The sequence below is a fragment of the Lagenorhynchus albirostris genome, chromosome 14 (genome assembly GCF_949774975.1).
Source record: "Lagenorhynchus albirostris chromosome 14, mLagAlb1.1, whole genome shotgun sequence".
Taxonomy (NCBI): Eukaryota; Metazoa; Chordata; class Mammalia; order Artiodactyla; family Delphinidae; genus Lagenorhynchus; species Lagenorhynchus albirostris.
Window position 1 is genome coordinate 88,322,483 of NC_083108.1, and position 14,155 is coordinate 88,336,637.

A 14,155-nucleotide genomic window follows, 5' to 3' on the forward strand; every position below is an offset into this window, starting at 1 on the left:
TAATCTTTTTTTCATAAACTCATAAACTGTTGGCTCCACTTAGAACAATATTCCATGATTCAGCGGGCCCAGTCTCTCTCCTAACCCTTCCATTTCAATACAAAGCTTGCACTTGGAGCTCTGTAGGTGCTTAGTCCCCAGACCTCCCCCGTGCTCGGGACCGAGCCACCAGCGCAGGGAGAAGGAAGCCCCCAGGAATCGCGGACTCCCACGGCAGGGCTGCAAGGGGAGCCCGGCTGCCTCCTCTGCTCATGCGGACAGGTCGCCAGTCTGGCCTCAGCGTGCGGGCGGTCGCCGTCCAGGCCGCCATGGCTGGGCCGCCCCGCGGGGCTCCAGGCTCTGAGAGTAGTGACTCCTCGGGGCTGCGGGGGCTGCTACTGCCGTGGCCAGGGCTGGAGGTCCTGAATGGAACGGCTGGGGCCGCAGTCGGTTCTGGGAGTTGTAGTCCGAGCGTGGACGGCTAGGCCTCAGGCTGAGGCCGCAGTGGACCCTGGGAAGTGTAGTTGTCTGAGACCCCCCCCCCCCCCCCCCCCGTTCTCCCTGTCACGGGCGCGGGGTGTCCTGGGAGTTGTAGGGGGTGGGGCGGGCACTCTGCCCGCGACGCGCCGAGGCCGCGGTGGGTCCTGGGAAGGAGAGCTGTCTGAGGCCCGCGGCCTGGTCGCGGTCGGTCTCTCAGGCTCCGAAAGGCGCAGTTTGCGGGACGCTGGTTCGGGGTCCCCGTCGCAGAGCCGAGAGCCTTGCTTGCGCGGGCCGAGGTAGGGGAAGGGCCCGCCCTGCCCGAGCCTGTCCCCGCCGGGGCCCGGGGGGCCGGGGGCGGTGGTCCTGCCCCGAGCTTGGGAAGCCTTGGTTGCCCGGCCAGCAGCGCGGAGGAGACGCCCTAGCTGCGGCTCCGTTAAAGGCAGCGGCGCTGGGGGCGCGGGTCGGGCCCAGGCTCGGAGCCCCCGCCGCGGCGGGGAGGGAGCTGTCGCGGGCGTCCCTGACCCTCGTGACGAGGGCGGTGGATGCGGAGCCCGGGCGCCGGCCCGCGCGTCAGCTTGTCGCTCTCCCCGCCAGCTCCGCCTTCCACGCTCGGTTCTCCGTGGGCCCTGCCGTGAGCCCTGCCGTGAGCCATGTTTCAGGTGAGCTGGTGTTTCCTTTCTTCCTCAGCGCGACTGTGTTTTCCGGACAGGGAACACAGGCTTTCCTCCCCCTGCCGCCCTTCTGGCGCCTAAGAGGACGTGGGAGGGCAGGCGGGGCCGGTCGCGGGGCGGGCGCTGACCGGGCGGCCGGGTCTTAGAGCGGGCTGTCCTGCGCCTCCTTTCCCCGGAATTGGAACGTGGAGGGCTTCACTCTCTGCCCTCGCCCCCGCTGCCGTTCATTCGCTGACTCCTGCTTCCGTTGGGCGTCTCCTTTCACGCCTGCATCAGCGGTCTCAGTGCGTGATCCTGGATCAGCTCTGTCGGCATCACCTGGTAACTTGCTGGACTTGGGTATTCTCGAGCCTCACCCCAGCCTTGTGAACCCGAACCTGTGCGTGTGCGGGTTGGCAGTCTGCACGTTAACAGTCCTTCCACGTGATTCTCCTGCACGGAGCTTCCTAGGTCCTGGGGATCAGCGGGGAGCAAAACAAAATCTCCGAACTCACCGAGCTCATTTTTTAGGCAAGACGTGAAGTTTCTCTAGCAAGGAACCCTGATTATTGTTGTTTTGGTGGAGGCTAAATGCGTGGCTGGCAATTGTGCTTCACAGAGGTCGGGGATAAGAAGACCAGCCCTTCCAAATTAGTCCATCTGGTTTTAGTGTCACTTCTCTGTCCTACTTTCTGTCATACTTGTCTCCAAAGCCAGAGGCTCTTCAACTTTTGCTGGAAGTCCAGTTTCCTTCCGTTCTGGAGAGCCTACTGTTTACATTAGGAAACAGCTTCTTTTATTAGTCAGTAATCTATAACAGGTTATAGGCACTTAAAATTTTTTTTAAACTGTAAAATATAACTCTGTCATACCTCTGGGGCTGTTACTAGTTTGGGACTTTTAAAAATCCCTGTTCATGCCTAACAGCTATGTGGGTCACTCAGGTGCTGCAAAACCAGGCTGCAAACAGGGGCTTATTACTCATCCTGAACCCAAGGGAAGAAGCTGCAGGTTCCACCCTGGGAGGCCCTTGTACTGTAGCCTTCAGCGTCTTGTTCGGCGACATTGCTAAGTATCACAGCTATTTCTTCAGAAACGGGGTTAGCTGTGGTAAATTTGAATGTGTACCCCTTAATCGGGAGCTGCTGCTGTCTGCTACAGCCAGTTGTGCCTACGAAGAAATTCTTGCCAGATCATATTAAAATAGGTTGGTATTAAGGAAAATATACTCTCCCTATTACACGTAAAGGGATTGTCTTCATTATTCATAAAGCGTGGTGAGATCTTAAGAATTTTTGCAACCAAAGCCAGAAATTCATGTTGTTCACATGTATAGTCCTTTATCTTCCACAAAATTGTAAATTATCTCAGGACAAAGCATGTATATTTTTTCGTCTTTTCTCCAATTATACAGTAAAACAAAACAACTAGTCTCTTCCTTATACTCTTAATAATTACTCAGAATCTTGAAAACTGTCATTGCGCTACTTGTATACACTGTCCACCATACACAGTGGGACTCATTTCACTCCTTGATCAGAGCCTTTGGAGGCATGGGTGCTGGTTGTGCAGATGTCTGTGTGTCATTTCAGGGGTCAGTGACATTCAGAGATGTGGCCGTAGACTTCTCCCGGGAGGAGTGGGAATGGCTCCAGCCTGCTCAAAGAGATTTGTACAGACATGTAATGTTGGAGAACTATGGCCACCTGGTCTCACTGGGTAGGTATTTCTTCTCATCTCCCCTCAGTCAGAATTTGACCTTTAGGATGGCTGTCGCGAATCTTGATTACCTGGCTGAACATTCCCAAGGGAGGTAAGTTTTTTTTGTTTGTTTGTTTGTTTTAGCTTTTCTTTTTTTTTTTTTTTGGCTGCACTGCATGGCATGGGAACTTCCCTGACAAGGGGATCGAACCTGAGCCCCCTGCAGTGGAAGTGTAGAGTCTTAACCACTGGACAGCCAGGGAAGTCCTTTATTAGCTTTTAAGAGGGGAATTAGAACTTCACCTAATCTTTAGAAATCTTTCATACTTACATCTGGCATTTCTAATAACGGCCCCTCTTTCGTAAGGATTCAGGGACTAATTGTGAATTTATTTCATTTCCGCAAGCAGGTCTTAACATTTCTAAGCCACATGTGGTTTCCTTACTGGAGCAAGGGAAAGAGCCGTGGCTGGGGAAAGATGCGAGCAGAGGTCTGTTTTCAGGTGAGTGAGTTAGAAGCTGGTGGGGAAGTTTTTAAAATAACAACCCACCCAGTCAATGAGAAAGCAGTACTTTGTTATATGCTGGATGGAAAGTTTTCCTTTAAAGGTACCGGAGATACAGGGACTGTAAAGTCTTGCCCACAGCAAGGGGACCACTCACACCCACTTACCTGTCTGCCTTCAGTTCTCATCCTTTCCTCACTTTCTCACAGATAGATGTGTCCCTTCTTTTCATTATTAGCTCTGTCTGGACTCTGAATTTTATTTCTCTTTGGTTTCTCTTCCCTTTCTTTTTAAAAATTGACTTATATGTTTCCATTGTCTAAATTAAAAGGTATATATATTTTTCTTTATACTGCTGTTCTAATCCTCTTGAAAAAGTGATTCATTACACTTTGGTTAATTGATGGGTTTATTCTTTCAGTCATGTGTTATTTTAACAATTTTTTAAAAAGGTTTATTTATTTTTGGCTGTGTTGGGTCTTAGTTTTGGCATGCGGGATCTTTGTTGAGGCATGTGGTGCGCGGGTTCCAGAGTGCGTGGGCTCTGTAGTTTGCGGCAGGTGGGCTCTAGTTGAGGCACGTGAGCTCAGTAGCTGTGGCGCGCAGGCTTAGTTGCCCCGCGGCATGTGGGATTTTAGTTCCCTGACCAGGGATCGAACCTCACGTCCCCTGCATTGTAAGGCGGATTCTTTACCACTGGATCACCAGGGAGGTCCCTATTTTAATGATATTTATTGAAGTTTTAATATTGTTAAGGCTTTCTCTTAGGTGGTATGCCTCAGAGAGTAGAAGGCATGGCATAGTGAGATAAATTGGGTCTGTAAATAACTTTGTTAGAGGTCCTCAAGTTCGCAGTTCAACGATGAGAAGAAAGGAATTTCCAGTTGGTGTTATAGACCTGGGTAATTTGGATAGGGATAGTAGTAATAGAAATATACAAGACAGGAAAAGGGTCAGTTTAAAACAAAACGTGGTGAATTAGTTTGAGATATGCATGGTGTGAGTAGAGGATGGTATTTCCAAGTGAAGAGGTGCAACAAACCATTGGAATATATCTTAGAAAAAAATTCCAAGTAGGGATGTGGGAATCTTATATTAAGAAAGAAAAACAGAAGCAATGAGGTTGATTGAGAAGGGCTCTGAAAGCCTTCTTCACCTTAGGTTGAAATAAAATTGCTGGTGAAGCTCTTTAAAAATAAATACGGCCATGCACCGTGCTTGAAGATTCTGACATAGAAGATCTTTGGAGCCTAAATTATATGTGTTTATGACAATTTCCATAAGTTCTATAGTTGATTCTGAAGCAAACCTCTAATGGAAGTATACTGGCCTTTAGGGAGTGGTCCTCTCGAGATAACAGGGGAATACTTATGTTTATGGAGAAGCAACTAATGGTAGGACTAGTGAGGGAACAGAGGATGCCTTGAAAACCAAGCTCTGGCTGTGAGAGCGAGACCTTCAGGAGGAAGGATGTGGAAAGAGCCCTGTGTGAGCTGAAGTCACGAGGTGGGACAAGTGCCCAGAGACTTCCTCGTGAAAGGATGAGTTGAAGAAAAATGTTCTTTTCTAAATGTTTTGAAAGTAATAAAACCCATAAAACTATGTACAAGGGAAGTGAGGTAAAGGGGAAACATGGAAAAATTGCCTCTAATTCTACTACTTTAATACAGCTCTTAGAATTTTTGTGTGTTTCTTCCAGTACCTTTTTGGAAAAGGGAAATAGCTCACAGACAATGCATAAAACGTAAATGTGCAGCTTAAATTATTATAAGGCACCCATGTAACCACCACTCAGGTCAGTCGACACAGCACTGCCAGGTCCCTAAGAGCTCTTCGGGTGCTTGTCCCAGTCACCCACCCCCCCACCTCGCCCCCTGCAAAGGTAATCTTTAATGGTAGTAGCTTCCTTGGTTTTCTTTATAGCTTTATCAACTGTTGGTGTTTCTAGTCACTAGTTTAGGTTTGTATGTTTATGAACTTTATATAGAGGGGATCATAATGTATATATTAATTTGCTTCTCTCAAAATTATTTTTAATATTCATGCATTTTGCATACTCATCTAGTAGTTTGTATCCATTCTGTTATTGATGGCTTCTTGGGTTGTTTGCAGTTTAGGGCTATTGTAAGCAATGTTGCTCTTGTCCTTGGGTCCTGGTACCTCCTGGCACAGGGTTCCTGTGGTTTATGTCTAGGACTGGAATTGCTGAGTCAGAGGATAATGTATCTCTTTCACACATTAGATGATGCCAGAATGTTTTCCAAAGTGCTTTTACTGACTTACACTTCCACAGACACAGTAAGGGGGTTCCTCTTGCTGCTCCCCATGTTTACCAAATGCCCTGTACTGCCAGGCATCATGCTCTTCACCCATCAGGAGAGTGTGCAGTGGTAGCTTATTCTGGTTTAAACGTGCATTTCTCCAGTTACTAATGAGGTTGAGCACCTTTTCATATGTTTATTATTTAGATACCCTCATTTATGAAGTGCTTCTTGAAGGTTTTTGCTCATTTATCTATTGGATTCTCCATCTTTTTCTTGTTTTGTAGGAGTTGTATGTTTTGGATACAAATCATTGTAATTATATTCACTACAAACACCTCCTCTTACCTGTGGCTGGCTTTTCTCCTTAAAACCTCTTTTAATGAACAGAGACTCTTAATTCTAGTATAGTCAGATTTGTCAGTCTTTTCCTTTATGATTAGTATTCTTTTTTTTCGGCTGTGCTGTGCCGTGCAGCATGCGGTATCTGATCAGGGAATCAGACCCTTGCCCACTGCAGTGGAAGTGCGGAGTCTTAACCACTGGACCGCCAGGGAAGTCCCAATATATATATATATTTTTTTGATCTGTTTAAGAAATCTTTCCCTACCATGAGGTCATGATGACATTTTCCTAGATTTTCTCTTTAAAACGTCACTTTGCATTCACATTTAGATCCATGGTCAACTTTGGATTTATTTTTGTGTGTCATGTGACTTAGTGGTCAGTTTTGGTCTCTTCTGCATGGACATCCAGTTCTCGAGGCACCATTTATTGACATGTCTGTCCTTTCCTTCACTGGTTTGTCATAAGTTAAGTGTCAGTTTTTGCGCATGTTTCTGGGTTCTCTAGTTTTTGTTTTTCTATTTTTCTATCTTTGCATAAATCTATACAGTCTTAGTTATGGGTTTAATAATGGATAACATTTTACTGTATTTGCCTCACCTCATCCCTTTTTTTGCTGAATAATGTAATTTACAGATACCTTGATATTTCACTACACAGTACTTCACTATCATGTATAAAGTATAGGGATGTTTTCTACATCACTGAAATATTTTCACATCAAAATTAAGTTTTGCTTAATTTCATTTTAATGCACTTTCCATATATAAATACTCCATAAATTTGTTTTATAATTGGATTGTCTTTCCCCTGTGGGATGATGAAATTCTTGTTTCTCTCTATGTCCTATAACTTTGACTTGTAACTTTTTTTTTAAGTATGAAGACTTTGGGTCTTATTTAAATCCTGTTGAGATGTTAACTTTAAGCAGGCTGTCGATATGCGTAAGTTGAAGCCACAGTTCTAACCTGTCTTCTGTGAATGTGGTTCCAATGACAGTCCAGTTTTCAAAGCCTTCTCAGGTCTCTCTTATTTGTCCCCATATGCACCTCCTAGTGGTGTTGGGCACTGGGTTCCCCTTAGGCAGCGGGTTCCCCTTTGTTTCAGTTCTCACAGCTTTAGGTGTGCTGTTTAGGGTCAGATCCATGCATGCACAGCTCAGGGAGGAGCCCAGAATTTCATACACAACTTTATGGGATCATCTTCTTGCGCTCCCTTTTTCACCATGTCCCCTTTCCTTTTTGGCTCCCAGGCCCCCTCTTTCAGGCCTTCTGGATAGAAAGGCAGGCCTGTAGGTTCCCCTCTGCACTTCCTGCAAGTTTGTCTGCCTCTGCAGCCATGCAGCGAGGGGATGGAGAGAAAAAGAAAAAAGGGGGGGTATTACCTCTCTGCTCTTGGGACCATTGATCTTTCTGCTGAGGGAGGAAGGTTACTCTGCCTTAGAGGTTTAATTGCCTGTATGGCCACAGCCGCTGCAACATGCTTTGGGTTTGGGCAGAAGAGAATCAGAAATGAACAAACAATAAGATTTCTCTAACCAGTATGGACTCCCCTTTCCCATTCCTAAGAACAGAAATAGAGGCTTCTCATGGAGCTCTTTCTTCTCACACCTGCTGCCCAGTTCCTGCTTTCAGGCTGCATTTGAGTTTAGGCCTGGAGAGACTGGAGGGGGGGAAAAAAACCCAAGAAACTCATCACCATTTCAGTGTTACTTTGTGTTCTGGCTTCCTTCTGCAAGCAGCTTGCTACCGTTTACTTTTTTTAAAATAGATTTTTAAAAATTTTTAATTTTATTTATTTATTGTTGGCTGCATTGAGTCTTCACTGCTGTGCATGGGCTTTCTCTAGTTGTGGCGAGAGGGGGCTACTCTTCAATGTGGTGCACAGGCTTCTCATTGCAATGGCTTTTGTTGCGGAGCACGGGCTCTAGGCATGCAGGCTCAGTAGTTTTGGCACCCGGGCTCAGTAGTTGTGGCAGATGGGCCCTAGAGTGCGCTGGCTTCAGTAGTTGCAGTGCGCGGGCTCAGTAGTTGCGGTGCACGGGCTTAGTTGCTCCGCGGCATGTGGGATCTTCCCGGACCAGGGCTCAAACTTGTGTCCCTGCATTGGCAGGCAGATTCTTAACCACTGCGCCACCAGGGAAGTTCCCCGTTTACTTTTTAGAGTTCTCAGCTAGCTGCTTTATGCATTCTGTTCATGGTTTTCACTTGTATTCAGTGGGAGAGCCAGGTTGGAGTGTACTTACTCCATCTTTACAGGACTGGAGCCATTCATATTTTATAACTGAAACAAAACCGCAAAGTTACAGCATGTATAAAGATCATACTAATAAAATGAGAGTATGAAGTTCAGTCTAGATTGAGCAAAAGTATAAAGTGTAAGGAGGAAAATGGTGGGAATTAAGGATGGTTAGGGAAAGCACTGGTCAGATCATGCAGGTGTTTTATAGGTCCTATTAATGAACTTAGAGTTCATCCGTAGGCTAATAAGGAGTCATCAAAAGATTTTAGGCAGGCAGGCGAGCATTTTAGTAAGGTCATTCTAGCTGCAGTTTGGAAAACAGATTTATTGGAAGTGAGACTAGGAAACAGCACAGCCATTTAAGAGTTGTTGCCATAACCTAGGCTAGATGTAATCATCACCTGAACCTTGGAGGTGTCCAGGGAATGGAAGAAGGTATACAGACGGTAACAACGTAAGGAAGTGGACTCAGAAAGACCTGGTGATTGACTAGATAAAAGACATTAAGAAGATTGAGGAATTGTGGTTGACACCACTCTTTTTGCTGGTATTATTAGCTCCTTAAAAAAAAAAAGAAGGATGAACAAGTTTGAAGGGGAGGGAAAGATTATATCAATTTGTGACTTACTGAGTTTTGGGTCTCTGGGATAGTCGAGTAGCAATTGAGTATCATATTCTGGTGCTTAAGAGAGATATCACAGTTCTTCTCAAAGTTTAGTCCTTTGGATCATTTTAAAATACATATCCCCAGGCCCCACTCCAGAAATTCTAAGTTATTAGGTTTGGGGTGGAACTCAAGAATTTACATTTTAACAAGCTCCCAGGTGATGCTGAGCTAAAGTAGGATTTAGGAGTTATCTGCACAGCTTCTTAAGACTTTGAATTTTTTTTGTAAAATCCCTGTACACCTGTTGTTGAACTAATTCTTAAGCAACTTTCTTCAGTTTCTTTTCTAAGAAGTTATATTGTTTTTCTATAGGGATGCTAGTGAATTTGTATATTTATATCTCTCAGTCTTTACTGTAGCAATTAAAATACTCTAAACCTTCCCTGAAAATACTGTAATGATTTTTTTAAATTAATAAACTTTATTTTCTTTCAAGCAGTTTTGGGTTCACAGCAAAATTGAATGGAAAGTACAGAGGGTTCCTATATATCCCCCTGCCCAGTCTTCCCCACTGTCAACATCCCACACCACAGTGGTACATTTTTCACAATTGATGAACCTGCCTTGACACATCATTATCACCCAAAGTCCATAGTTGACCTTAAGTTTCATTCTTAGTGTCGCACATTCTATGGGTTTTGACAAATGTGCAATGACATGTATCCATATGTTAGTATGATACAGGATAGTTTTACTGCCCTAAAAATTCTCTGTGCTCTGCCTATTCATCCCCCTCTCCCCACTAACCCCTCGTAACCACTGATCTTTTTACTGTTTCCATAGTTTTTCCTTTTCCAGAATGTCATATAGTTAAATTCATAGGATATTCGCCTTTTTCAGATTGGCTTCTTTCACTTCATATTATGCATTTGAGGCTCATTCCTTTATATCTTTTTATGGCTTGATAACTCTTTTTTTTTTTTTTTAGTGCTGAGTAATAGCCCATGGTCTGGATGTACCACAGTTTACTTTTCCATTCTCCTACTGAAGGACATCTTGTTGCTTCTAAGTTTTGGCAGTTATAAATAAAGCTGCTATAAACTTCCACATTCAGGTTTTTGTGTGGATGTAAGTTTTAATTCACTTGGGTAAATATCAAGGAATGTGATTGCTGAATTGTATGGTAAGAGGATGTTCAGTTTTATAAGAAACTGACACACTGTCTTCCAAAGTGGCTGCACCATTCTGTGTCCCCACCAGCAGTGATGAGAGTTCCTGTTGCTCCACATCCTCACTAGCATGTGTTGTTGTCGGTGAATTGGAGTTTGGCCATTTTGATAGGTGTGAAGTGGTGTCTTATTTTAATTTACAGTTCCCTAATGACATGATGTTGAATGTCTTTTCATATTCTTACTTGGATCTGTAAATCTTCTTTGGTGAGGTTTCTGTTCATGTCTTTTGCCTGTTTTTAAATTGAATTGTTCATTTTCTTATTGTTGAGTTTTAACAGTTCTTTGTGTATTTTGGGTAATAACTTGTCAGATGTGTATTTTGCAACTATTTTTTCTCAGTCTTCTCATCCTGTCTTCTCATTCTCTTGACATTGGCTTTTTTAAAAAAAACTTAATTAATGAATGAATTTTATTTATTTTTGGTTGTGTTGGGTCTTTGTTGCTGCACGTGGGCTTTCTCTAGTTGTGGCGAGCAGGGGCTACTCTTCGTTGCGGTATGTAGGCCTCTCGCCGCAGCGGCCTCTCCTGTTGCGGAGCATGGGCTCCAGGCACTCAGGCTTCAGTAGTTGTGGCACACAGGCTTAGTTGCTCCACGGCATGTGGGATCTTCCCTGACCAGGGCTTGAACCTGTGTGCCCTGCATTGGCAGGCGGATTCTCAACTACTGTGCCACCAGGGAAGCCCTTGACATTGGCTTTTGCAGAGCAGAGGTTTTTAATTTTAATGAAGTCCAGCTTATCAATTTTCTCTTTCATGGATTGTGCCTTTGGTGTTATCCCAAAAAGTCATCACTCTCTAACATCATCTAGGTTCTCTCCTTTGTTAACTTCTAGGAGTTTTATAGTTTTGTGTTTTACATTTTTGTCTGTGATCCATTTTGAATTAATTTTTGTTAAGAGTGTAAATCTGTATCTAGATTCACTTTTATGCACGTGGATATCTAGTTGTTCCAGTACCATTTGTTGAGAAGACTGTATTTGCTCCCTTGTGATGTCCTTGCTCCTTTGTCAAAGATGAGTTGACCATAATTATGCAGGTCTGTTCTGAGCTCTGTACTCTGTTCCACTGATCTACTTGTCTAGTCTTTCACCAGGGCTGCACTGTCTTGATTACTGTAGTGCTACAGAAGTCTTGAAGTCAAGTGTCAGTCCTCTGACTGTTCTTCTCCTTCAGTGCTGTGTTAGGTATTCTAGGTCATTTGCTGTTTTGTATAAACTTTAGAATCAGTTTGTTGGAGAGCTGTGAAATAACTTGCTGGGATTTTGATTGGGATTTTGTTGAATTTATATACCAAGTTGGAAATAATTTTAAACTTCCAGAAAAGTTGCAAGAATAGTGCAAAAATACCCATATGCCCTTTACTCACATTCACCCATGGCTAATATTTTGCCCTGTTTGTTTTGTCATTTGGTATATGATTTTTTTTTCCTGAAACATTTGGGAATAAATTGTATACATCATAGCCGTTAACTCCACATATTTCCTAAGAATAAAGATATGTTTTTTAAACTTTTGTATATTATAAAACTCTGTTCTCCCAAAATGATAAAATCCTTTACTAAAATTTAGCCTGGAGAAAATCCTGTGTTTATCTGTCAAAAGCATCTGATGGAAAGACACTGTTATCCCTAAATTGAGCTTCACATGTCTGTTTAGAAGTTAGAGGTAGAGTGAGGATGCTAGAAGATATTCAGAGAAACCTTTTTATTCATTCATTCAGAATAAGTTACTGTAAGATGTTCCAAAGGCACTAAGTGAACACAATCTCATTTCTTTGTGGGACCTGAGGAACGCTTGTAGTCTATTAGCATCATTATGAAATTGTCATTTTCAAGTCATTCTGGCAGCAAATAAAGTTTACCTGGAGGTGAGGAAGATTAACCACCTATCCTTTACAATTACTTATCTTCCTGATAGTTCTGTTTTTCCCTCACCTTCAGTTTCTTATTTTTAATCTTCTCCTTATTCACCTACAGCTCTCCTCTGTTTGATGTCTTCTGAATTTCTGGATCTACTGCTCAGATTTCAGAGTCATATATGATAACTGTAAAAGCAATGCAATGCTAAGATTTTTTTTCCAATGTAATTCTCATTTAAAAATGGAGGAGTGGCTTTTATTTTACTCAACACAGAAAATAAGAAACATTTGCTTTGTTTTTTCAGCTTCAGAGTCAAATGGTGAGATCAAAGAGTTTTCTCCAAAAAATGTCATATACGAAGATGATTCATCCCAGTATTTGATAAGATCTTCAAATCTTTCATTTGAAAGATTTCTAAGCCAAGGCCTTGAGTATTCCAATTTTAAAGAAGGCTGGAAATGTGAGGGTGATACTGAGATGCTGCAGGGAAATCAGGGATATATCAGGCAAGTGACAGTTTCCCATCAAGAAGCCCTGTCTCAACATATGAATGTTAGTACTGTGGAGAGACCCTATGGATGCCATGAATGTGGAAAAACTTTCAGTCGGCGCTTTTCCCTTGTGTTACATCAGAGAACTCATACTGGAGAGAAACCATATGTATGTAAGGAATGTGGGAAAACCTTTAGCCAGATCTCAAACCTCGTAAAACATCAGATGATACATACGGGAAAGAAACCCCATGAGTGTAAAGACTGTAATAAAACATTCAGTTACCTATCATTCCTCATTGAACATCAGAGAACACATACTGGGGAGAAACCCTATGAATGTACCGAATGTGGAAAGGCCTTTAGCCGTGCCTCAAACCTCACTCGACATCAGAGAATTCACATAGGAAAGAAACAGTATGTATGTAGGAGATGTGGGAAGGCCTTTAGCAGTGGCTCTGAACTCATTCGCCATCAGATTACACACACTGGAGAGAAACCTTATGAATGCATTGAGTGTGGGAAGGCATTTCGCCGTTCTTCACACCTTTCCCGGCATCAGAGTGTCCATACCTCCAAAACCCCCTATGAATGTAATGAATGCAGTAAAGCCTTCCGTTGCCACTCATTCCTTATTAAACATCAGAGAATTCATGCTGGAGAAAAGCTCTATGAATGTGATGAATGTGGTAAAGTTTTCACGTGGCATGCATCCCTTGTACAACATATGAGAATTCATACTGGAGAAAAGCCCTATGCATGTACTGAATGTGACAAAACCTTTAGTCGGAGCTTTTCCCTCATTCTACATCAGATAACTCATACTGGGGAGAAGCCCTATGTATGTAAGGTATGCAATAAATCCTTCAGCTGGAGCTCAAACCTTACTAAACATCAGAGAACACATACACTAGAGAACCCCTATGAATATGAAAATTCATTTAACTACCACTCATTCCTTGCTGAACACCAGGGAATTCACACTGTAGAGAAAACCTAAGAATGTATGGATTAAAAAAAAAAAAAAGCAGCTAATGCCTTACTTCGACTTCAGAGAACTCTTGGAAAGAAGCCTTATGTGAATGTGCTTATTGTGATGAAATGTGGTCTCTGCTTTATTCAGTATTCTGGAGAAAAACCCAAGGAATGTATGGGAAAGCCATTAATAGCTGCTCATTCTTTTTGTAATACCAGAAGATGGAATCAAACAATACTAAGAAGACTCTTCATCTGGTAGGATTCCCTTAATCTACATTTGTAAATTCCTATCAGGAAAGGATACATGTCCAATAAATGTGAGAAAACTTTTAGAGATTAGGTCTCATTCTGCATCTGTCAGCTCAGGACAGGACAGAACACATGGGTAAGGGTGTACTTTTTCCTGGACATCAGAAAATTCATAATGAAGGAAAGTCATACAAACAATGATTTGGGAATGCCTTCATGTACCATGCAATATTTATTAAATTCTTAAATACTCTTCTAAGGAGAAAAAGCAACCCTATAAATGAACTTAACATAGAGTGACTTTCTGCAGTATTTCAAACCTACAGAATTATCCTGGGGAAAAACTACCATTGTAATGAGCGTGGCAAAGTCATAAGAGTTCTGAGAAGTTATACTGGAGAGAATCGGTGTGGGAGGATTTTTTACAGGGGGATGTTTGTTTGGGTTTTGTTTTTTTGTTTCAAAGCAAATTCAGAAAAGCTACGAATAAATCTTGATTCATGGTAAATTAATGTAGTATTGGCTGAATTTTTTTCCTATAGCATGTGTGATTCTGAATATGCAACTATCACAATA

At 42.9% G+C, this 14,155-nt stretch overlaps 1 protein-coding gene across 3 annotated transcripts; it reads left to right on the plus strand.

The window, feature by feature from the left end:
- Positions 1-595: 595 nt before the first annotated feature.
- ZNF140 (zinc finger protein 140) lies at positions 596-14,087 on the plus strand. Of its 3 annotated transcripts, XM_060122020.1 has the most exons (5): positions 596-755; positions 1,054-1,118; positions 2,702-2,828; positions 3,218-3,313; positions 12,166-14,087. In XM_060122020.1, exons 2-5 carry the CDS (start codon positions 1,110-1,112, stop codon positions 13,350-13,352), a joined length of 1,419 nt encoding a protein of 472 aa, XP_059978003.1. In that variant the 5' UTR covers positions 596-755; positions 1,054-1,109; the 3' UTR covers positions 13,353-14,087. The 3 variants fall into 3 exon arrangements, with proteins under 3 accessions (XP_059978003.1, XP_059978001.1, XP_059978002.1); XM_060122018.1 differs by lacking the exons at positions 596-755; positions 1,054-1,118 and having other exon boundaries at positions 1,293-2,828; XM_060122019.1 differs by lacking the exons at positions 596-755; positions 1,054-1,118 and having other exon boundaries at positions 1,293-2,828; positions 3,221-3,313.
- The last annotated feature ends 68 nt before the right edge of the window (positions 14,088-14,155 follow it).

Coding starts and splice junctions, on each gene's coding strand:
- ZNF140 (XM_060122018.1), top strand. CDS start 2,663: ATGGGTGCTGGTTGTGCAGATGTCTGTGTGTCATTTCAGGGGTCAGTG. Junction 2,829..3,217: donor TGGCCACCTGGTCTCACTGG/GTAGGTATTTCT, acceptor CATTTCCGCAAG/CAGGTCTTAACATTTCTAAG. Junction 3,314..12,165: donor GAGCAGAGGTCTGTTTTCAG/GTGAGTGAGTTA, acceptor TTGTTTTTTCAG/CTTCAGAGTCAAATGGTGAG.